Genomic DNA, 22,017 nt, shown 5'->3' with positions numbered 1-22,017 from the left:
GATGATTAGTGAGATTCATACTCATAATTTAAGAGTATCCCTATTCCCTCCATATCTTTGTTTCTTTTCTGCCTCGTTGCAAAAATAATACGATTCTTAACCATTTTTCTTCTTTTGCTTTGTTCCAGGACGGACGTATAGATTACAATGAATTTGCTACAATGATGAGGAAGGGCAACGTAGGAGTTGGGAACAGAAGCATAAGGGGAAATCTCAACTCTAACTTGGCACAAGCTCTGGGAAGTGGGAACTACTAGAAACAACAAACACACAAACCAAAGCACACTACTTGTCTCAAAATAATAGTATTGTTTAATTTTTAAATAGTCAACCCGGCAAATATCATAACTTGTTACCATCATTTCACAGTAAGAATCTTGTCTTATTGGATTTTTCAATAGTTGAACTGACAAAGTTTAAACCATAAATATATAGTTCAAACCAGCCTGGGCTCAAACATTTAATTATATAAATTCATATTTATCACTACCTTGCACGTCAGATACCTGTCAAGAAACACTTCTGCATTTACAATTTTGAAACTCAGCCAAAATTGTTATTGTTGATTTCTGGAATCCTCAATGTGAGCTGAGTGCTTCTCTACAAGAAGTTCAATTAGTGGCCTCTCCACATCGGTTACACCCTTGGCCTTGTCGCGACGAACTGAGATGTTTCCATCAGTGGTAACAACAGTAACCTCCTCTTTGCGTGTTAAAAGCTCATTCGCTACAACCGCATGCATTTTATACTTTCTAAGGGCATTGCCAGCTTTCTTTAAAAGGATATCCATATCTGTCTCCAACTGATAAATGAACAAAGACATCAACAAGAAAGAGGAAACAAAATTATTCAGATAAATAATTAGCAACAAAAAATATATACAATTATCATGCATAATGCATTGATAATTTTATTTACTTTTTTTGGAAATTAATGCATCAATATTTTCTTCACTTTAAAATTACACCTAAGACCTAACCTTGAATGATATGAAGAATGCCTTTGGAGCCCAATCATTCCGCAGAACCAGAAGCATCTTGGGCACCTGAGCAAGTCGCATATCCAGAGGGCCCGATGCGGACTGGATTTTATGTATTGCCTATACAGTTGAGCCAACATGCACAAAGAAAACAAGAAAGTTGAACAAGCATCAGACAAATCAATGAAGGCCAGCCTAGGCCAAACCAAATTAAATAAAATCATATGTAGAATATTCCATGCGCAGTCCTGTTTATTTGGACAGCTCATCTCAGTTACAATTATATGACAAGAACACCAACTGAAGAATTTGAATAAGTTCGTTGGTAATATGCTCTCAGACAAAGACAAAAATAGATATCTAGGTCTTCACTAAAGTGACTTGTGTGAAAGTAAAGTTACGAGACAACTAATGTAAGATAATCTTAATTATAAAATGAATAAATCCACTAAAAACTTGTATCAAACAATTAAATACTGCTACGTGAAACCTTTAATGGTCAATTCATAGACTGAAACTAGTTACTAGGAAAATCAAAGCAAGTAGCCAGCCACTGCTATCCTACGTATATAGCAAAGTTCTTGACTTTGAAGCCAGGTGATAGGCATTCGAAAGTGTTTTGCAGGTTCTTCGTAACTATGTACCTTTTTTTTTTGGGCTGCAGTCTTAGGTATTAAATGTACTCAGTAACATGAACATAATATGTTACGCATATCACACAATCACTTTTAAAGCATTCATTCAGTCCATTATATTTACTTTCAAACGATGTGACTTATTACCCAGTCACAGCCATTACCAACCTCAAAGAAGTAAAAGCACTTACGCGTCTCTTAAATAGATAATCATTTTTTCTGTTACAGAACTAATATAACAAGTTCACCAAAAATTACAGATTAAGCATTCTTAAAGGACAGAGGTAAATTGCTGCAATGGTATCTATTTAGTTATGTCATACCATACTCTCCCATGGAACATAAAAGTCGGATACCGCAGCCGCAAGATAGTACATTGCATATGGACCGAGAGTCTTCATTGATGTTGCAATCAACTGTAAAATCTGCTTGTGGAAGGCATGTTCTTGAAATTAGTTTATGAAAGTAAAGTGGCAACAAGATTATAGGTGAAGGTGCAATGTAAAGAACAATGGAAGCACTAATACAGAAAATTAAAGAGAAACACACAGAAGGAATCCAGAATACAAACATTGTTGATTTAGATTGGCAGTTGAAACGAAAGCTGATGAGATTTCTAAAACAAGTGTACAAGTACCATTATCTTCAATTAAGCAGGTCAAAATTCGCCAATCCCAATGCAAAAAAATAAGCATTGACATAGGACACCATGATCGAATGTTTACAATGCCTAATTACTTATGCATATAGGACGTGTGACTAAAGGAAGAGAAGAGAAACTACTAGAAGGGAAGTGTGTGATGTGGCAAAAGCTTAGAATAAAATCAATTTAACCTTTTTCCTTTCATATACTAGCCCACAATAAAATTATGAAGCATTAAAACTCATGAGGGCAGATTACATCGAATCATCAGACATATCCAACAGAAAGGAGATAACAGATGATAGCAGTTGGTTAAAAGTCCTTGATATTAGATTTCCAAAACTATAGCGATCTTTTTTTTTTCTTTGTTAATTTGTATACGAGTCCTCGCAAATTAGAACTAAAACAAATCGACTAACCCTACCAGAGCCTAGTAAAATTGCCAGGTTAGCTACAACTAACATTTAACCTCGTTTTCCAGATTCCTTGTAAGATTAGTCCATTTGTGGGGTTTCAGATTTCCTTACGTCTGCCTTGCCTAAATTTTGTTTTTCTGCTCTATTTTGTAAGAATACATAAATTCTTAATTAACAAAGTTGGCACCAACAAGTATACGACTAAAAACTTGGGAACTTGGACACTGTTATGTAACAAACTACTTGGGACGAAGCCACTACCACTTGGGCAACCTTGTTGCCTAGACCTGATCAATTGCTCGCACTAAAAATTTCATAACTAAAAGTGGAGAGATATTATTACAATTATCAAAATATTAATTTTATCACCTGAAGATACTCGAAAATGGTGGTGTAAGGAAGTTTCAACAAATTCTGCCCCTTGACTGCCTGAAGAAAATGGATTGAAGTGAGTATCTGTAGGGCAGAGCAGCCTACCATCGAATATAGATAATAATATATGTACGAATTACCAAAATTGTAGCATTTATCTGACAAAAAAAAAAGAGAGAGAAAGTAGTGTAGCATTTATTACCGCTTGGTGCTCACCAATAGCCTTCTTTACTGCATCTGAATGTGAAGGATGCACTGAGATGTGAAGCAACAAAAAGACATTTAAGTTAAAAGTATCAAAACGTTACATGACATATTAAGAAATATAAATGGTAAAATTAATTGATAGCTTTATTCTTGACTTAAAGCAGTTTCAGGCTATTCAGTATCTGTCACGTTTATAATTCAGCTTAATGAACGATGTCCGAGTGTTATGAGCTACCATAAAATTAGTTTTAATAACTTATCACTAATTATCAGGTAAGGTATTCCACCGAACTTTAGCAATAAAATCCACTAGATGTATCTCAAATAATTATGATTGTCTTTCTTTAAGTAACACTGGAACTAATGGGAGTCGGGTAGACTTGCAAAGCACTCTAGAAAGGCTAGAAAACAAACAAAAATAGAACTCAAGACCTTGAACATCTGATTCATTGGTTATCTCAAAACACTCGAGCAATGGATCATCTGGAAGAGTCGTGCAATAGGGTTGGTAGCTTCCTCTGCATAAATATAGTCTCAATTTTAAGCAGAATGAATAATATTATCAGAGCAAAAGAGCTTTTATGGTAAAGAGCCAACAAAAGGATTTATCACCTCCGATAAAGAAAAATAACGGAATATCCGGCCTTAAGAAAATATCTGCAATATCACCATTAGCAACCACCAGTATATATAGTATAATATGTAAAACCTATTAAATCAGGTAGTTGATTGTACTCCGTGGATGTTGATCCTCTATGGCCTGAACTGAAGTTATCAATAAACCGAACACAACGTTGCTCCAAGGGAACTGTTGTACCACCAGATGTGACACAGACAACCCTCTTACTTCCGATTCCTATGAGAACATATAGAATAATGGACATAAGTCAGTCTTACCAATATAAAATTACGAATTACGAATTCAAGGCATCAAAAAAATTAGAGATAAATATATTTAACAAAATGGTTACTTGTTGGCAAAGAATTTTTCTCGAGAAACCCATTCAGCTTTTTTACAATGCCATCACCATCTTTAAGGGGAGGAGCTGAGTCAAAGAAGGACTTGATCTCATCAAAAGCTGTTTCTTCCGAAGTTGCCGCTTTGTTTTCCATGTCAATCGTCAGTGCCTGGTAAACATCTACACTTGAATCATGATTGACGACATATGAGTTTAAAATTCACATTTGTTTAGTATATATAGAGACTTGAGAACTAATTCTATTACTTAACAAATATTTCTTGAGAATTATACATCTAGATCGTAATCTAATTTGAACTAACGTGTATGGAGTTTTTAAGATGGAGAATTATACATCTAAATCATAATCTAAGTTGAGACCCCAATGTACCGGTGTCCAGGGTCGGACCCAGGATGTAATCTCTTCCCGCGCTGGAATAATTTTTTCAAACCAACAGACTAAAAGTAATAATATATATATATAGAGTTAAGTTCTATGGAGTACATTAAAACATTGGAGTATTGGAGTACAAATAATATTTTTTTAGTTTAATCATAAATAATATCTATGATTACCCAAATTTATATATAATTTATCATTTATATGTAGTATTAAACATAATTGTCAATTAATCATTAATATCTTTCAACTTTAACAAGCATTAAGATTGTTGTTCTGCTTATAAGTTATATTGCAGAACATAATGTCCTACGATTTATAAAAGTCACCGTTTTATCTTTTGATTACAATATTTATGTTGTAGAACATAATCTGCAGGTTGTCGCATGTTTACAAATATTGTAGAACAAAAAAAATAAGATTAAAGTGACTAGATTATATTGTATCAATTTTGTACTCCAATACTCCAATATTTTTTTGTACTCCATAGAACTTGACTCTATATATATATATATAAGTAAAATATTCTAAGAAAATAGAATAATAGTGATAAATTCTATCTTGCAATTTACATGAAATCTAACATATGCAAAGAATTTATGAAACAAGTGAGTTTATATAAAAGGAATAACAAAATAAGGGGGACAATACTCCACAGGTAATGTCAGGGAAACAGACACAACGGCAAAAATGTCTAGAAATTACAATTAAGCATGTACTCGTCACAAAATTTACTATAATTAATCTCATGTTTCTTTAATACCCCTCCTCAATATCAATATAAATGGCAATTTCGATGATTAATACAAGATTAAATAAATGATCTGTTAATTAACTATTTTCTGCTATTAAAACAATGTCGTTATTATCTGCTAGCCACTTTGCAACGAGAGGGCCTCATGTAAGCAGATCTCAAGTTTAGTTCACTTATAGCAACAATCAACCAAAATATAAATGAGTTGACAGGAGAAAAGTTTAACACAAGCTTTAATTTCAGAGAAGTGATATATGGATTATGGAGAATAAAAAATTCAATGGAAATATAAGAAAAAGATACACGCAGAGATGCTTACAATGGTGGGAGAGGAAAGAGGTACGGCAAGACAATGATAGGAGAAATAATTAAAACAAACACTCAAGCATTACTTATTCTCTTACCCAATTAAACAAACAGATTGCACGCGAAATCTATAACAATATATCAGCTTATTACTTTTAAGTGAAAATATAGAATAACATACATAGTTGGGTTCCGATTAGGAAGGGGACGCCGTCACGCGCCGATTTGAAAGCAACAGCAGTGTTCTGGCAAGATAGCGAAGTAGGGGGAAAATGCTGTTGTCATTGAGGTGCTCTAATTTATTCCTACCTCCGTCCCTATTTACTTGTCACTTTGACTTTTTGCACGTAACTTAAGGTGATTAAAAAACATAATTCTGCTCATTATTTTTAAAATTTTCTTTTTATGAATTAAAATATAAACTCTAAACTTTAATTCAGAAAAAGAAAATTTTAAAAATAATAAGTACAAGTATGTTTTTTAATCACCTTAAGTTGCGTGCAAAAAGTCAAAGTGACAAGTAAATAGGGACGGAGATAGTATTACCCTTAACTATTTAATGATATGAAATATGAAATTCAGTTTTTGTTTTCATTTTTATTTGATTTAGAAGATTTATTATTGTGAACTTTTGTTAGTTTCTATCAAAACTATGTGAATGATATAAATAATTGTGATTTTCACAAAAGTTAAATTTAAATTTCATTTAATTAAGAAGAGATAAGTACAATTTTCAAAAGATAACTTTTACGTGCTTTATTAAATATGATTTTTGAAGAATTTTTTAATAATTTGATATAACATGTTAATTTTGTTAAAGAAAGTCAGATTAATGAAAATAAATGATATTATCTTTCTAATATAAAATTTAGAGAATTTAGCAAAAATGTCCTTTTTTAACATCTTTATTGCAAATTACGGCATGCCTCAAATCATTGCAAATATACTGTTTTTTTATAATTTTTAATTACACATATGCACAAGTACATTAGGGCTGGCAATTGCGGGTCGTGGGTCGGGTTCGTGTCGGGTCAACATTCTCGGGCAGTATTTTCAACCCAACCCGAACCCGACCCGAAAATCTAATGGGTACAAGTACCAAACCCGAACCCGACACGATTTAATTTCGGGTTACCCGAAACGACCCGAAACTCTAAATCATGAAGAAATCGTCAAACAGAGTATCCACTTCCACATTAAACCTCTCATCTCTTTTGCTCATACCTTCAATTCGGCCTCTTGAACTTGCAACATCTGAACAAAGAAGAAAGAATAAGGGAGGTGGGTGAATCGAATCGGAGTGGGAAACTGAAAGGGGAAAGATTCAAACATATGGTTTTTGATTTGGAGGAGGCTGAAAGATCAAAGAAAAGAGTGTGACTACGAGAGTCGATAGATTTAGGGTTGAGAGTCCTCTATGACTTGAAGTTTAGGCGTGAAGTTGAGGCTGCTTACTCAGATCTGTAAGAAGAAAGTAATGAATAGTGTCTTTGTGCCTATAGGGTTCGTATATTATGTGTAAACTTTATTTAATATATTATATAATAAATATATGCGGGTTGATTTCGGGTTACCTGAACCCGACCCGAAAATGACCCGATTTTTTCGGGTTAATTTTGGGTCAACCCGAAATCGACCCGAACCCGAAATATCCTGACCCGAATTCGTATTTTGCGGGTCGAATTCGTGTCGGGTTATCCGGTCGTGTCTGAAATTGCCAGTCCTAAGTACATAGTTTGTTTTTGCTACAGTACCCTCTTCATCTTCTCGTCTACAAGTCACTCCTAGAAGCCTCTCACGCCACCGTGAAATTCAATAAACACCATTCTCTCCCTATCTCAAGCGTCTCGTTTCTTCCATTTCTCCTTGCCCTCTTCTTCCATTTTTCTCTACGCCGCACCAACCTCTGCTTCATAAACCACGCTTTCGACGTTGTGCAACCCTTCGATTATGAGGTCCGGATCTCCCAGCGTTTCAACGAATCCACTAAATTCAAAATTCACACCCCATCAGTCTCAGTTGGTTATGATTGTACAAGTCAATCTCCATCTTCATCTTAATTAGTTGATTTTGTGATTGTTTTTAGTTGATTTGTGTTTTTAATTGATTTTATGGTTGTTTTTTGTTATTGCAATAGGCCAGCGCAGGGGCATTCATTTTTATCGATTTGCAACTAGTTGCAACTTATCATGCCACTAATGTAATTTTTAAAAGATTTTTTTCGAAATTGTATTTGTGGTTGTATATATTGTTGTTACTAGCAGTTGCAGTTGCAGATTTGATTGCATGTGCAACCTCTGTATTTTTGCAAATAATTTTTTAAAAATATATTATTTTGCAATTTGTTTTAAAAAATAACAGTTTTTTTTTGCAAAAATTCGTTTAGACTTGGGTATTTATGAAAAAAGCCCTAAAATTTATTATTAACTATATCCACTATCTCCACTCAATTTTAAATATATGTATATTTAAATCCTAAATTAAATAAGTGAAGTATAAGTTAGAAGTAAGTTAAGACTTATGGGTGATTAAAGTGTTTGTTAAAGAAGTAGAAGTTATGAAACAAAAACTACTAAATTCAACCTTGTAAGTACTTCTTCAATTTTTATACAAAGAATATGAATAAGTGTTTATATCTTATAAATTCAGAAATCGTCATAGTCAAACACCCCCAATTTTTTGTCACTAAAACTAGTCCAACTGTGATTCCTGAAACAGCCATTGTCTGTATAAATATGATATTGCACCCATATACCTCTTACACAGTGAAGAAAATAGTTGAGATCTAGACATGATTTATAACCGAACTAGTGTAATTAATCTGCACTCTTAGAAACCATATCATTAATTAATCAAAAAGTCTCTTCACTAGCTAAAATATTGTTAAAAGCACGAGTATAGGTCTAGCAAACAAGTTGACCTCATAAAAGTGACAACACACATATATTTCAGTATAGGTAGGATGGCACAAGTAAAGAAGACAGTTACACGCTCGTGAATACATATGTATGTGTGCAAGTGTGTGTCTATGTTTATCTTTATATGTAGTACACAGGAACTGCTGATACTCAACACAGTTTCATGTAATAATTCACGTCCAGTCCGTTTGCAGCATGTGCACAACATTCTCGCATCAGTAAATTATAAAATTCTGAATCCGCATATCTGAGAGTAATAACATGATAACGATTTACAATCGCGGCAAACACAACCTCTGCTCTGTAGAAAATACTGATTTCAGTGTTTACTAGTATCAAAGTGTTAGTTAAATTAATAAATATGGTTTTTATTTTTTCCCATACTTGTTACAGTACTTGTTAGTGGTCTAGATTGTCTTTTTGTGACTGGACCTCCTATCCAGCTGCCTCTTTGTTCATATGCTATTTAGGTAAAATTGTTTCTCATGAGCACCAGCTGGTGAAAGGGACCACAGTACCACACATATACAGAGAGTGTGTGTTTTGTTGGGGGCGGATTTAGTAACGAGCATGGAGAAATGTGTTCCGCATAACAAAAATGTTTGAATACATTTATATTTATAATAATATAGAAGTGCCCCCATATATAGTTCGAGCAAAATAACGGTGTCTTCTGAAAATTTACTTGATGCACCAGTAGTATGTGTCTATTGCACTAGTACTAGTATGTAAGTGACCTTAGAAAGCTTCCAAAACCAAAAGTTATGGCTCTTATCTTGATGCTCTTTGAAAAGGGAAAAAAAGCTAGCAGAGCACCAAACTCAAACCTGTGAATTTGTTGGTATCCTTTCATGTGAATCATCAATTAGTCCATTACAGCTCAATATCACAGATAATAAATGTATTTTTATATTAAGGGAAAAACATTCTATAAAGAGCCACTCTCCTCATCCAACCATTTCTGCAAAACAAAACTATTTCCTTATCAAATTGCCTAATATTATTGTTCAGCTCAAAAAATGAAGCGTTTGGCCTTCTTCCTCGTCGCCTTACTTCTCCTGCAGGTATGCGCGCACATGCACACACGTTGATTTCTTGATATAGCCTTGCCTAACACTTGTTATGTTTTTGTTACAAGGTTTTTACAGAAGCACTTCAGCCAGCTGATGACCTTGATTCCTCTGAAGTGAGTTACCATCACTGGTTTTCCTGTTAGAGTTAATGAGTACTATTATCAATCATTTGGTATTTTGGATTGATTAAAAATGTTGACATCAGGGGAACTGATTAATTATTGTTACAGATATATGACTCAGACATCGAAGCGTCTCTTCGCAAGGGACATTATCTGCATAAGAAAATCAGTAAGAGGACAACTTCTGTAGTTTAGCATTTTAGACCCTGGCAAATTCTTCTTTACATTAATACCAATCTTGTAATCCTAATGTGTCTGATTATTAACACAGATTGCATGTCCTGGCAAATTCTTCTTCACATCAATACCAATCTTGTAATTCTAATGTGTTTGCGTGATGTGTCTGATTATTATTAACACAGATTGCAGCTACGCGTGTGCAAGAAGATGCAGAAAGTCGTCGAGGAAGAATGTGTGTCATCGAGCATGCAAAACTTGTTGTGCCAGATGCCACTGTGTCCCTCCTGGCACTTATGGAAACAAAAGTGTCTGTCCCTGCTATGCCAAGCTCAAGACTCATCATCACCAGCCAAAGTGCCCTTAGTCACCTACGTGCTATTTGTTATTCCCTTTAAAAAGCAAACTCTGTTCCCATTTTATCTATATCTATGTTTTTGTATGAGAGAGGATAGAGTTCATGGTATCTTAGCTTTGGCCAAAAACCTCTCTGTATCTACTTTGAATTGACTCTTCCACATTGTAGTTCTTGAATGCTTGATAAATATTCTTCTCATTCCGCGATTACATATCTTTTTATTGCGTAAACAGATCTGTAAGATCTTGAGATGTTAAGAATGTATTACGAGTCATGTACTATCTAAGACTTCTCTTAAACGTATGTGTGAACAGTTTGTTAACACAAAACAGACAACTCTTGACAAACATTGAAAGCAAAGTGAAACAACCTAGGGAGAAAGTGTACAAACCCGAGACATCTCCATAAACATCTGCTTCTAAAACTTTAAGGTACTTTGGAAGAAATGTAAAGAATTATTCAACGCTTCTCAACATAAACTGTTCAACATACATACTGCTTTTTCCTAATAGGAGAAGAAGATAGAATATAAACTAATCATATGCAAAAACATTTATATAGGCTATAGCACTAGAATCGAACCCAACACCGAGGGCATTGTGCCATGCAATCTCCTTTACAGTCAATATTAAAACCCGATACTTTCGGATTTCGTGGTAGAAGATTCCGTAAAGACTTCCCTTTTATTCCCCATTGCTTCTCCAAGACCTGCGCGTTGTTCTTTATCTCATCTTCAAGACTACATCCAAGAACTTCAGGGAACTTTTTGAGTAGCTTCGTAAGATCTTCGTCCGAAAGATTTAAACTCCTTAGATAATTTAAGATACCATTACAACATCATATTCAGGTACCTCTTTATTGCGATCTTCACCCCAATATGGTGAATGGACGAGCCCAAATGCTTTTCCCAGTATTTTATCTTCCTTTTCGATACTAAAATTAAATGTAGAAAGAGCTTGCTTACTTGCGTCCTATGCTTTCCTCTCTTCATCCACTAAGGGAAAGTTATTGGTATTTGTAGTTGAATGTAATTTCCATTTCCTACATGAAAGCGAGGTACAAGTCACTCCAATCTGACTTGAAATATCATCACCAGAGAATTCCACATCTGATAACCTTATGTGCAGTGCAGCCACTACAAAATCTGTCTGAGACGATAAGAGGAAAGATGAAACGGAATAAAAATATATATTTTCAAATTAGAAGATAAATTTGGAATTATTTTGGGACCGAACAACCAAGTACTTTTATGTACTAACTACTAACTTTGCAAGTAACTAAGCATGGTCAGAATCAAATGATATGTCAAAAATTGTTCAATCACCAGTATTCGTGACCACATAAACATATTGTCTAGATTTTCACTAAAATTAGTTATCAGTCGTGTTCTTTTTTTCTTTAATTGTTTCTACATCAGTACAGATAAAGATTGTCTATATTTTTACTAAATATAGTTATCAGTCATGTTCTTTTCTTCTTTAATTGTGTCTACAGCAAAGAGGTTGAGAGAAAAAAGACCACATATATTCTAGACTTCATGTGCTACACATACACTGAATCTTATGCTTGAGGCCATAGGTAACTCTACAGTTTTTTTATTTACTTTTCTGCTGTTATTTTAATTGAGTTTTCTGCTGTTTTATGTGCTATTCAGATCTATTTTTGTCCTGTTTTCTGCATATTTTTCTTGCTGTTTTTGTTCAGTTTTCTGCAGAGTTTTATCCAATATTCTGTGCTGTTTTAGTATTGTTTCTGCAGGTTTTTGTTCACCAGTTTTGTGTCCTGTTTTCTGCATTAGTTTGCTGCTGTTTTTGTTCAATAATCTGCAGAATTTCCAGCTTTCTGTGCCGCTTTAGTCCATTTTCTGTGCTGCTTTAGTCCATTTTATGTACAGTTTTTTTTATTGAGTTTTCTGCAGTTCCATGTGCTATTCAATTCTATTTTGTGTCCTGTTTTCTGCACTGGTTTGCTGCTGTTTAAGTCCATTTCCTGCAGGTTGTTTATACAGTTTTTTTTGCAGGTTTATTTAGGCAGTTTTTGTTCAATAATCTGCAGATTTGCCTCGTTTCTGCATAATTGTCTTTGAGCAGAATTTCTGCAGAATCTGTGGAAAACTTTTCCTGCAGATTTTATGCAGAATTGTGGCATATTTGAGCAGAATTTCATTGTTTATTGTTTCTTATTCAGGAAAAACTCCAAAATTCAAGTTTGTGATTGACAAAGCAAGGCTCTGACCATTTTTATCTATGCGCACCTTAAGACCTTGGCTTTTAAGAGAAAGTATACTAATAAAAGAGATATTTTGAGGCCGGGAGTTACACGATTTGCAAGTTCTTTTCTCACCATGCAAAGTATATTGGAGAAAAAAGAAAAGCTGAAATTTATGTTTCTCTCGGAGGAATGGGGTCAGTGCAAATTCTCAACTAGTGCAAAAGGTGTGGCTTCTTATGCAACAATTGTTAATCAATCATTTTGGACTAATCTTGCAATGTGTTTTGAGTTGTTCAAACCTTTAGTAAAGGTTCTAAGAATTGTTGACGGAGATTGGCGTCCATCTATGAGCTTTGTATATGGTGAACTCAAAGATGCCAAGAAAGAATTTATTAAACTTTGTAAAGATACAAAAGAGATATACGAGCCCATTATCCAAATTATAGACTCGAGGGCTAAGGACCGACTTGATAGTCCTTTACACTCAGCCGGCTACTTGTTAAATCCTTATTATTACTATCGAGATGACGAGGCACAAAAAGATCTGGCATGTATGACAGCTATTTTAACATGTGTTTGAAGCATTCTTCCCAGATAATTTCCATGTCCAGCACCTGGTTTCTAATATTGAGTTGCTGAAATATAAAGGAATGGAAGGAATGTTTGGAAAAAAATTAGCCAAAATGGGTAGAATGACCAATAATGATACTTTTGATGTTGGTAAGTAAATATTTATTTGCTTCTAAATTTCTGAATATCTATCTTATTTGATCTTTCACTAATACTTTCATATCTCCTATTTTAGTTGGATGGTGGTCAAATTACGGTGCTGAAACTCCGAATTTGCAAATGATGGCCATGAGGATACTTTCTTTAACTGAGTTCTTCAGGATGTGAAAGAAATTGGAGTACATTTGAGGGAGTAAGTTGGTTGAATGATTTGATAGAACTAATGTATTATATTAGTATCTTATAATTATAACTTACATGGATTAATTTATTGCTATCTTATATTATTTTTACAGATTCATACCAAAAAGAGGAATAGATTAGATGCAGCAAAAATGAGCCATCTAGTATATGTGCAATTTAATTCAAAACTTTTCAACAAGAAAAAGTGTTAAGTGACCAATTCTCCTAAAACCTCAAGGTGTTAGGAGGAGGGCTTACCAGGATCATATTATATTCTAACAAAAAGAGAATGAAAGAAAAATATAATGTATTAATAGCTAATGATGCTAGTATGGCTCAAGGATGGATAGTTGACGGGGGTGATGATAAAGAAGAGCTTTCCCAGGATTCTAACATCACAATTCACAAGTGAGGAGATTGGTGAAGTAACTAGAAGGATTGTTCGAGAACTTGATGAAGAAGATTTTGAATCGGAAGATGAAGCTAATGACAATGAAAATCTAACATTTGATTTTGATGATTATGATCAACAGGGATGGTGAAAGATTGTTGTGTTTCTTGACTGTAATTGTAGCTTGAACATACGTAATATGTGTTCTTTGAAGTACATTTGATTTTGTGAACAAAGATATCATGGCTTTTAGGCTTTATTATAACATGCGAATATATTTTGTTATGAAAAATTAAAAAAAAAAAAAAAATATATATATATATATATATATATGGGTTGCACTTCACACAGAACACCTTAAAAAGAGAACATCACATAAAACTATTATAACACCTTGTTTTTCACAAAAAATGATTTGTTAAGATCATAATTACATAGTTAAACACCAATTAAACTCAATATATAAAATCTAAAATCCAAACTCATCCGCGTTAGTAGTTTTTATTTTAGAAAGATGTTCTTGAAAAAAAGAGACCGATGTCTAATAATATCCTTGTATGTCAATGTTATTGAAATTTACTCCCTGGTGAAAAATAGAGATAAACTCCAAATCTCGTAGAATCCCTCTCCATCCAAGCTTCACCATCGCTGGCGGTAATACATCCCTGCCACCCTCTTTTTTCAATCAAACACATACCCAATCTCAAATAATCAATCATTAATGATTCAATCAAAAATCCCAAAAAATCTCCGTCCAAGAGTTTTGTCTTTAGCCTCCGATCTCCTTCCTCGTCAGAATTCCGATCCGATGATGATTTATGGGTTTCTTCAAAATCGGTAACATCATTCTTTTATTTTATTTGTAATCAAATTCTCTTCGTCTCTTTAGAAGGTACGTCTTCTTTTTATGTTTGTTGTGTGTTTTTCTTGCGTTTTGTTGCTTTCTTTATTTTATTATGATAGTAGATATACGTTAGTGCATGTTTTATTTATCTTCTCTTATGTTGTAGAGGTAGTATCGGGTTTTTTCGGTGATCGGATTCATTTGTAACTTCGTTGAAATTTGTTCGGATTATGTTGTGAATTTTGTTTGAGTTTAGTGGTCATATTTTTCTAACTTGTTTTATCTTGGCCAGATTTGTTGTGGTCGGCCACAAATTCAGTCGAAAATTGGGGTTGTTTTAAATTTCTATATGTGTTCTTTGTGTTCTTGATAGTTCTTGATTGGTGGATGTGTTTAATGTGTGTTTGATCTTTTAAATTATAAATTTCAGTTGTTAAAATTGTTTTTAGTTGCATGTAGAAAAGATTATTGATTTGAATATCAATTGTTTTAACTATGGCATTTTTTTATATATTATACATGTATATATGTTAGTGTGTAATAATTTCGGATAGGAAGGAATTAAATTCTTCAGTTATATATGAAAAGGAATTAAATATTGTTAAATGCGATTTTATATTTACATATATATATATATATTAAGGATTAATTAATTGTACTCATGCTTTTGAATAGATGTGTGTTTGGTAAGTGTTTTATGTGCATTTATTCGACTTAAATGACATATAAATTCGTTGTTTTATAAATTATTAATTAGAATTATTGGGTGCCATAACTGATGGCTTTTATAAGTCTTGATTATGTTCAAGGAGTTTGTACCATTTTTTTGGGTGACCATAATTGGTGGCATATATTTTTGGACCATTATGGGTTGACACGTTTTTTTGTCCTAGATGAATATTGTGCGGATAATTTTGTCCTTGAATTAATAATTAGATTTTATTAATTCTTATACTTTGTGATGCTAATGTTAACTTTTGTTGTCTAATCGGATTATTAAATAATAAACTTATGTTAATTGGGTTTTAAATTTTTTTAATAAATAATTTTCATATTAGAATGATTAATTCTTTTTCCTAACAAAAAATTAAATTTTTGTTTATGTATTTTATTATGAGTTCTTTAGTATTGTGTGTCTAACCAAAGTTCTTACTTTGGTTTGACATAATAACTTTTCATAATTGTTTCATAATTTTATAAGTTCTAATATTTTTATTTTTGAATAAGTTGTTATATATTTTGGTCGGAAATTATGTCATAATTGGGTTTAGTTTACCCACACTTTTTCCTTTATTTAATTTATCATTCTTATGTTTCTTTTTGCTTGCTTTGATTTTCAGGAGCTTGGAAAGAGACTTTACGGGTTTTCTTATCAGACTTTAAAGTCTTATTATCTAAATGTCCGGAGATATCTTTGCGCATCTTTCGGTTAGATGATAAACTTTATTGAATGAAAGTAATACCTGATGCGGCTTATTGTATCTATGATACAAGTCATCTACGAGTATGTAGACCCTGACAAAAAAAAAAAAATCAAACTCATCCAAATTATTAATATGAAATATTATAGAATCCAAAATAGAATTCAAAGCAGAATCTAGAATGGAATCATATATGTATGTTTTGCACGATTAATATTATATAGAATCATGTTATTTTTAATCCATATTTATTGTTAAACATGGTAGATAATATTATTATTATTCATAATAAATGTTTAATTAGATTAAAATTAGAGTTTAATTCAAGTTTTAGATGAGATTCTATATTAGATTCTAAAGTGTTCTTCTTTGTTCTTCTTTTAAGAGTGTTCTTCTTTGAGCAATGCCCTATATATGTATGTATGTATATTTATTTATTTATTTATAATCCGATTAGTGACCCACTTTAAAAACCGCTTAAGCACTTAAGCGCTAGAAGGTCATCTCACCACCTAGTTCCGACTTGCGTTTTTCACAACACTGAGTATAAGATAAACAAAGTCCGAGTTTGTTTGACTGGATAAAATTGCTTATGAAAAGTTTACTCCATGTACTAATAAACATTCACAAGGTTAATTTACTTATAACTGTATGTATACTTGACTTAACACAAGTTGGCACATTTCTAGTTCATTCATGATGGTTTAGTTTCTCAAAATATAATTCTTTTTTTCCCCAGCAGATGAGTGCAATTTTTGTTATGCTTACATAAACATATTTTAGTTCCCTATCGTAATGTTCCTTCTTTATAATCAGATTATTATCGGAATTCTGTGCTACACCAAGTTGTAAATCAACGAGAACTATTACCCCTTGTCCCCTAGATAACTTAATCTTCTAGAAATAAAAAAGTTGGGTAGGAAGCGTGTAAGGCAACATAATAAACACAATGATAAGTAATGAGTTACAAAATCTGAATGATTAGTTGTGCATCAGTTATGAATTTGAAAGGGAGGAACTGGTGGAAATAATATCATATTAGCTTTAATTAGGGATTATGATTTGATTTTGGGGGTTATAAATAGTGAAGCCATTGGTCTGTTTGAAGTAAGTATTCCCTCTGTCCCATTTAATTCCATATGTTTCTTTTCTACTGCTCGACACGCATTTCAATGTTCTTATAAATTATAGTTCCGTAACTTAATTTTAAGATTTTCTTTTTTGAATAAAAATTTAGATTAAATTTTTATTCAAAAAAAAGAAAATCTTAAAAATAAGTTACAGAACTAGACTTTACAGGAGCATTAAAGCGCCGCGTCCCCGTCCCCCAATGTATGCTATCCAAGGCGACGGAGGGAGTAAAAAATAAGAGTGAAGTGTGTGCGCGCGCGTGCGTGTGGAGACTGGGTGGTCTGTCAAATACCAGCTAAGGTTGGGTTTTTGAGAGTGTTAATAATCTGATTTTAGTCGGATTGTCTTGTACTCTTTCTAGACTATTATAACTATAAAATACATCCAGTCATCAGTATATACCGTTTGCTAACAGTGCGTTAAAGGTTTAAACGGTTCCTGACAGTGCATTGAAGGTTAAAATGAAAATTTTCTGCTCAAATTTAACATGTCAATAATATGGTGTACAAATGTATAAAGTAAATGCCACATAATCATATTATGTTCACTTAAACAAATTCAACAGTCTATTATAATGCTTTTTTTTTTTTACTAAACTAATGCATCTTTGAAAAACAAGAAAGCTATTAATAGAAAAAAGTTCAAAACAAGGTGACGAGGGACATAACGAAAGCTATTTACTGAAGTGATCCCACTTCGGATAGCTCATGAATATGCTAGCACAACTTCAATAAACATTCATACCCTGATACCCATATAGAAATTGTAAAGTATCTCAGTAATTGAAAACAAAGTACTTACAGACAAAAAGTGATGCGTTCCAGAGTTAAAAGTAAGCAAGGGTGGAGCCAGTAAATGTCGTAGCATCCCTGGGAAACCTAGAAGTGAAAAAAAAGGAGTTCAGACTCAAAAACTGACTAGATGATCAGAGAATCAAATTTCATCAAAAAGCAGATAAAAATTATAAACGCCAATTAGATAATTTAAAGATATGCATAGATTTTGGTCAAAGGCATGATCAAAAAGTTTTTTATGAAATTAAAAGTTTCAGCTACCTAGTACAGGATGACCTGCATTCAATATTCATTGTTGTCACTGATATTGTTGCTCGGACTCTGTACCAGGTACCAGACATGACATAAACACAAGTATTCAACTAGAGATTTCTAAAAGTTGGTGATACGGACTCTGTCCATATCTGGACATGCATGGGTATGAAGACAAGGTGATATTGCTTTATATATGGATATTATCAGGTAAAATACATATCTTATCAGCTAGTTTGAATGCTAAATTTTAATTTATTCATCATATATACATATCTTGATTCTTGTTAGCTAATATACGCAAATTATATACATAATATATTACACATATACACAAAATCACACAATATATAATATATAAAAACCCATTACATATATCTAAAACACATAATATAGTAACTTACCAATCGCTACTATTAGTTTATCATAATACTGTCTTAAGGAATTTTCATTTACATCAATATTAAGTTGTTTCTTCCTCTCCTCTTCATCATTTTTGATCTCCTATGTCCATCTCGTCCATGATCAATCTTTATAGCCGATCAGAATGTCGGACAACTAAAGGACAGGAGATGGAATCCATGTCAACATGGGCACATCGGGACAAATGCAAAACAAGGAGTCCAAGTAATAAAGGTCACCGGCAACTTCATGCTCATTGCAAGGAAAAGTTTTGATGACAAACATATAAGATATGTGAGAATATCTAGACACAAACATATCCCATACTGAAAGTAAGCTGAAGTGGGTTTTTGTTGACCATGACCATATTGTAAGCCAAGTGTTAGTACCCTAAACTTCTAAGAATGTTGCGGGCAACCAAAAAGTTATTTTCAGAGAAATTTCACCAAAGTTTTACCCTTTTTTGAAAGTAATGTAACGAATCTTATTGCCTTCAGAAGCACGAGTGGGCATAGCATAAAAGTAATTTGATTAGGTACACCTTTTTCGAGATATCGTGTGTATACAAGCCCTATCCCCATATTATTAAGTTAGCAGTAACCTAAAATAAGTGGTGTTAGTGTTACCAGGAGGCCTTACCAGGATTATGACACGCCCAGCTCCAAAGCCCATATTTGGGTCGAAGAATAGATCACATGCGCACATCTTTAGGGCATACATATGCCTTCATCTCCACAAAAAGTTATGAGAATATTCAGGGTGGCAGGAGATCGAACTCGAGTAAGCAGGATCATATTCTATATTCTAACACAATTATTATAGCATAATTATGCATTCGTGTCAGTAATACATAATGAGAATATTGGGGTGTCACAGAGTTAAAGTCGATTCCTCTGCTGAGCTCTAATACCATGTTCAGTGCTAAAACTTCAGGGTGTTAGGAAGGCTTACTAGCATATTGTATATTCTAACAATTATATTTAATACTCGATGTTTAATTTAGGTCCGCACAATATGACCTTTAATAAAAACCTCCACATTCGTCTTAAATATAATGTCACATCAAATTAGATAAATAAGATATTCATGCATCGTATCCACTACTAGGACAAGACAAAGAAGAGTCAGATTATCATTTTCCACAAGAAAAGAAACCAATTATATTGTAATTTCATATCTTGAACATATGTAAGTTAAGATCAATTCTTTCATATAATTTAGGCATTAGTATATCAAACGGGGAAATAAATTGATACGTCCCTGAACTATTCCACTTTTATTCGATAGGTCCCTGAACAAAAGATTCCCCAAACCGGGTCCTTTAACTATTTCAATTGTTTATATCAGGTCCTTCCGTTAAGTAGATTCTAACGGACGTTAGAATCTTGCTGACATGGCGACGATCTTGCTGACGTGGCGACACATCATCAGCTGATTGTACATATATTAAAAGAAAAATAAAATTAAACTAGAATTAAAATTAAAAAAACAAATGTTTATATCTCTAGATGCACCCGATTCACTCATTTCTTTCCATTCACAAACAGAATTTAGGATTCCATAAAAGGGAATTAGGGTTCTTGATTAGGAAATTAGTTTGGGCAGATTCTATTACATATTGCTAACACATTACACTACATACTATCATATACTACTATCATCACAAACATTCCCACTATCTATTCAGATCAAGATATGGAGGCTGAAATCACCCTGTACATTCATCACGTGGGAGAGTTTGTGCAGGGACTGGGGTGTATAGATCACACGGAGGAAAGGATCAGAAGAGATGGAAGGAGAAGGATCTGTGGTTCAAAAGCAGGGGCTAGCGAGTGGTGCAGGGCGGCGGCCGCGTGCGACGGCGATGACGGCGACCGCGACAGCGGCAGTTCCGGTGGAGAAAGGAGCGGGGGGGGGCGGGAAAGAGAGGTTGCTGGTGTTCCGGCATAGGGCATTGGTTGCTGGTGTTCTGGATATAAACACGCTTAGAAACTCACGTGCAGGGCATCTGATTTGTTTTTTGATTTTAATTTCAGTTTAATTTCTTTTTTTTTTTTAATGTATGTACAATCAGCTGGTGATGTGTCGCCAATGTCAGCAAGATGCGTCGCCACTTCAGCAAGATTCTAACTTCTGTTAGAATCTACTTAACGGAAGGACCTGATACAAACATTTGAAAAGTTAAAGGACCCGGTTTAGGGAATCTTTTGTTCAGGGACCTATCGAATAAAAGTGGAATAGTTTAGGGACGTATCAATTTATTTTCCCTATATCAAACTGATTCAACTTTCAACTTTTGGGCATCAATATAGGTTTCAGGTATGACAACATACCACAAGTGAACTTATTGTAGCCCACTAAATATCTAAGTTTGTTAAATTAGACAATCATTTAGTGCCTTGTACTAGTTATGTAGGATTTTGGTAGAGCTGGTCGACAAACATACCATCTAGAAAGGTGTTGACATCTGAGCATCAATATTCTGACCTTGTAGACACCTTTTTTGTTTGTTTTTCCTTGGTAAGATTGTGATTGTCATGGGAGTGAAGGTATATGAAGTATAAGATCCCATTTAGAGGAATGTCGTGTTTGGAAGAAATGGAATGATTATTGAAAACTTGAGAAGGAATTCTATATATTTTGTTATGAAATCCCATCATACAAAATCACTTGTTTTCTTTCAAAACATCACTCCCAAGTCCAATGTATTCTTTTGTTTCTACTCATTATTGCCTTCTCCCCAACCAAACAAAACATAAGGTATCTTACTAACAAAGCCTCTTTCATCTAGCATCGTGTAATTTTCTTACTATATGTATCTTAGTAACAAAGTCTCTTTTATCTGAAAAACAAGCAAGTGCTTAGGAAAAAAAAAGACAGAGGATGGATGAGTATAAGCAGAATAGCAAAAGGCAGCTAGAGAAATCAGGTAAAACACAAAAACCCTACAGAGATATAAGTGAATTACAATGAGTTTCAGCTCTTATTAAATTAACATAAGAATCAACAAAGTGGTAGAAAAGGAATAAAGATTGTACCTCGGATCGGAAGATTCTCTGAGGAGTATTAGCAAGCATCGAACAAAGGGGTCAAGGATTGTAAGAAACAAAAATGACAAGAAGCTTCTTCATTCATTGGCCTTTGATTGGTAGTATTACACTATCAGTATTGCACACAGAATCTTTTTCAGATTTATAAAATTCAGAAAATAAAATATGCCTATTTAGCAAAATAATAATGATAATAATAATAATATATGTGCTCACTCTGAATGATATGAGCTGACAATCTTAGAAATGTTTGTTGGAAAAAATATTAAGATTGATTTGAGTTGGAGTCG

At 33.5% G+C, this 22,017-nt stretch overlaps 4 protein-coding genes and 1 long non-coding RNA gene across 12 annotated transcripts; 2 read left to right on the top strand and 3 right to left on the bottom strand.

The window, feature by feature from the left end:
* Window positions 1-340: 340 nt before the first annotated feature.
* On the bottom strand, window positions 341-6,005 carry LOC108199462 (phosphopantothenate--cysteine ligase 2). Of its 7 annotated transcripts, none has more exons than XM_017367277.2 (10): window positions 5,853-6,005; window positions 4,224-4,396; window positions 3,988-4,108; window positions 3,865-3,909; window positions 3,685-3,770; window positions 3,248-3,300; window positions 3,043-3,102; window positions 1,938-2,039; window positions 980-1,099; window positions 341-802 (listed from the first exon to the last, which is right to left on the bottom strand). In XM_017367277.2, the coding sequence occupies exons 2-10, from the start codon at window positions 4,363-4,365 to the stop codon at window positions 557-559; spliced, it is 975 nt and encodes a 324-aa protein (XP_017222766.1). In that variant the 5' UTR covers window positions 4,366-4,396; window positions 5,853-6,005; the 3' UTR covers window positions 341-556. The 7 variants fall into 7 exon arrangements, with proteins under 7 accessions (XP_017222766.1, XP_017222768.1, XP_017222765.2 ...); XM_017367279.2 differs by having other exon boundaries at window positions 4,224-4,380; window positions 5,853-6,003; XM_017367276.2 differs by having other exon boundaries at window positions 4,224-4,391; window positions 5,853-6,000.
* A 3,416-nt stretch (window positions 6,006-9,421) lies between these two features.
* Window positions 9,422-10,528, top strand: LOC108199463 (gibberellin-regulated protein 9). The gene is made up of 4 exons (XM_017367287.2): window positions 9,422-9,653; window positions 9,728-9,775; window positions 9,893-9,953; window positions 10,147-10,528. The coding sequence occupies exons 1-4, from the start codon at window positions 9,609-9,611 to the stop codon at window positions 10,326-10,328; spliced, it is 336 nt and encodes a 111-aa protein (XP_017222776.1). The 5' UTR covers window positions 9,422-9,608; the 3' UTR covers window positions 10,329-10,528.
* Window positions 10,529-10,701: 173 nt separating this feature from the next.
* Window positions 10,702-11,290, bottom strand: LOC108198126 (uncharacterized; the record flags this gene model as incomplete). Its single annotated transcript, XM_064083706.1, is given in 2 exon segments — window positions 10,702-11,152; window positions 11,155-11,290. Coding segments are annotated over 2 exon segments (399 nt in total), but the record flags the coding sequence as incomplete, so codon positions are not given.
* Window positions 11,288-21,948, bottom strand: LOC108199467 (uncharacterized). 2 transcript variants are annotated; one of them, XM_064082760.1, is made up of 5 exons: window positions 21,716-21,948; window positions 19,317-19,401; window positions 18,031-18,107; window positions 16,141-16,192; window positions 11,288-11,467 (listed from the first exon to the last, which is right to left on the bottom strand). In XM_064082760.1, the coding sequence occupies exons 2-5, from the start codon at window positions 19,395-19,397 to the stop codon at window positions 11,291-11,293; spliced, it is 387 nt and encodes a 128-aa protein (XP_063938830.1). In that variant the 5' UTR covers window positions 19,398-19,401; window positions 21,716-21,948; the 3' UTR covers window positions 11,288-11,290. The 2 variants fall into 2 exon arrangements, with proteins under 2 accessions (XP_063938830.1, XP_063938831.1); XM_064082761.1 differs by lacking the exon at window positions 19,317-19,401.
* On the top strand, window positions 11,910-14,125 carry LOC108199466 (uncharacterized). Its single transcript, XR_001802417.2, has 3 exons — window positions 11,910-13,250; window positions 13,336-13,452; window positions 13,556-14,125. It is a non-coding gene; the product is annotated as an uncharacterized LOC108199466 (long non-coding RNA).
* Window positions 21,949-22,017: the final 69 nt, after the last annotated feature.

Source organism: Daucus carota, chromosome 8, assembly GCF_001625215.2.
Source record: "Daucus carota subsp. sativus chromosome 8, DH1 v3.0, whole genome shotgun sequence".
Taxonomy (NCBI): Eukaryota; Viridiplantae; Streptophyta; class Magnoliopsida; order Apiales; family Apiaceae; genus Daucus; species Daucus carota.
Note: the sequence above shows the minus strand (reverse complement) of the source record. Positions and strands in the feature narration are given on the sequence as shown.

What these genes read in the sequence shown, in the direction of transcription:
- LOC108199462 (XM_017367277.2), bottom strand. Translation starts at nt 4,365, where the DNA reads ATGGAAAACAAAGCGGCAACTTCGGAAGAAACAGCTTTTGATGAGATC. An exon ending in AGAGGATCAACATCCACGGA is followed by an intron (nt 3,910 to 3,987) that starts GTACAATCAACT and finishes GTGATATTGCAG; the next exon opens with ATATTTTCTTAAGGCCGGAT. An exon ending in GTTATTTTTCTTTATCGGAG is followed by an intron (nt 3,771 to 3,864) that starts GTGATAAATCCT and finishes ATATTTATGCAG; the next exon opens with AGGAAGCTACCAACCCTATT.
- LOC108199463 (XM_017367287.2), top strand. Translation starts at nt 9,609, where the DNA reads ATGAAGCGTTTGGCCTTCTTCCTCGTCGCCTTACTTCTCCTGCAG. An exon ending in ATGACCTTGATTCCTCTGAA is followed by an intron (nt 9,776 to 9,892) that starts GTGAGTTACCAT and finishes TTATTGTTACAG; the next exon opens with ATATATGACTCAGACATCGA. An exon ending in TTATCTGCATAAGAAAATCA is followed by an intron (nt 9,954 to 10,146) that starts GTAAGAGGACAA and finishes TTATTAACACAG; the next exon opens with ATTGCAGCTACGCGTGTGCA.
- LOC108199467 (XM_064082760.1), bottom strand. Translation starts at nt 19,397, where the DNA reads ATGTATGCCCTAAAGATGTGCGCATGTGATCTATTCTTCGACCCAAAT. An exon ending in CTGGGCGTGTCATAATCCTG is followed by an intron (nt 18,108 to 19,316) that starts GTAAGGCCTCCT and finishes TTTCACTTCTAG; the next exon opens with GTTTCCCAGGGATGCTACGA. An exon ending in GATACAATAAGCCGCATCAG is followed by an intron (nt 11,468 to 16,140) that starts GTATTACTTTCA and finishes TTATCGTCTCAG; the next exon opens with ACAGATTTTGTAGTGGCTGC.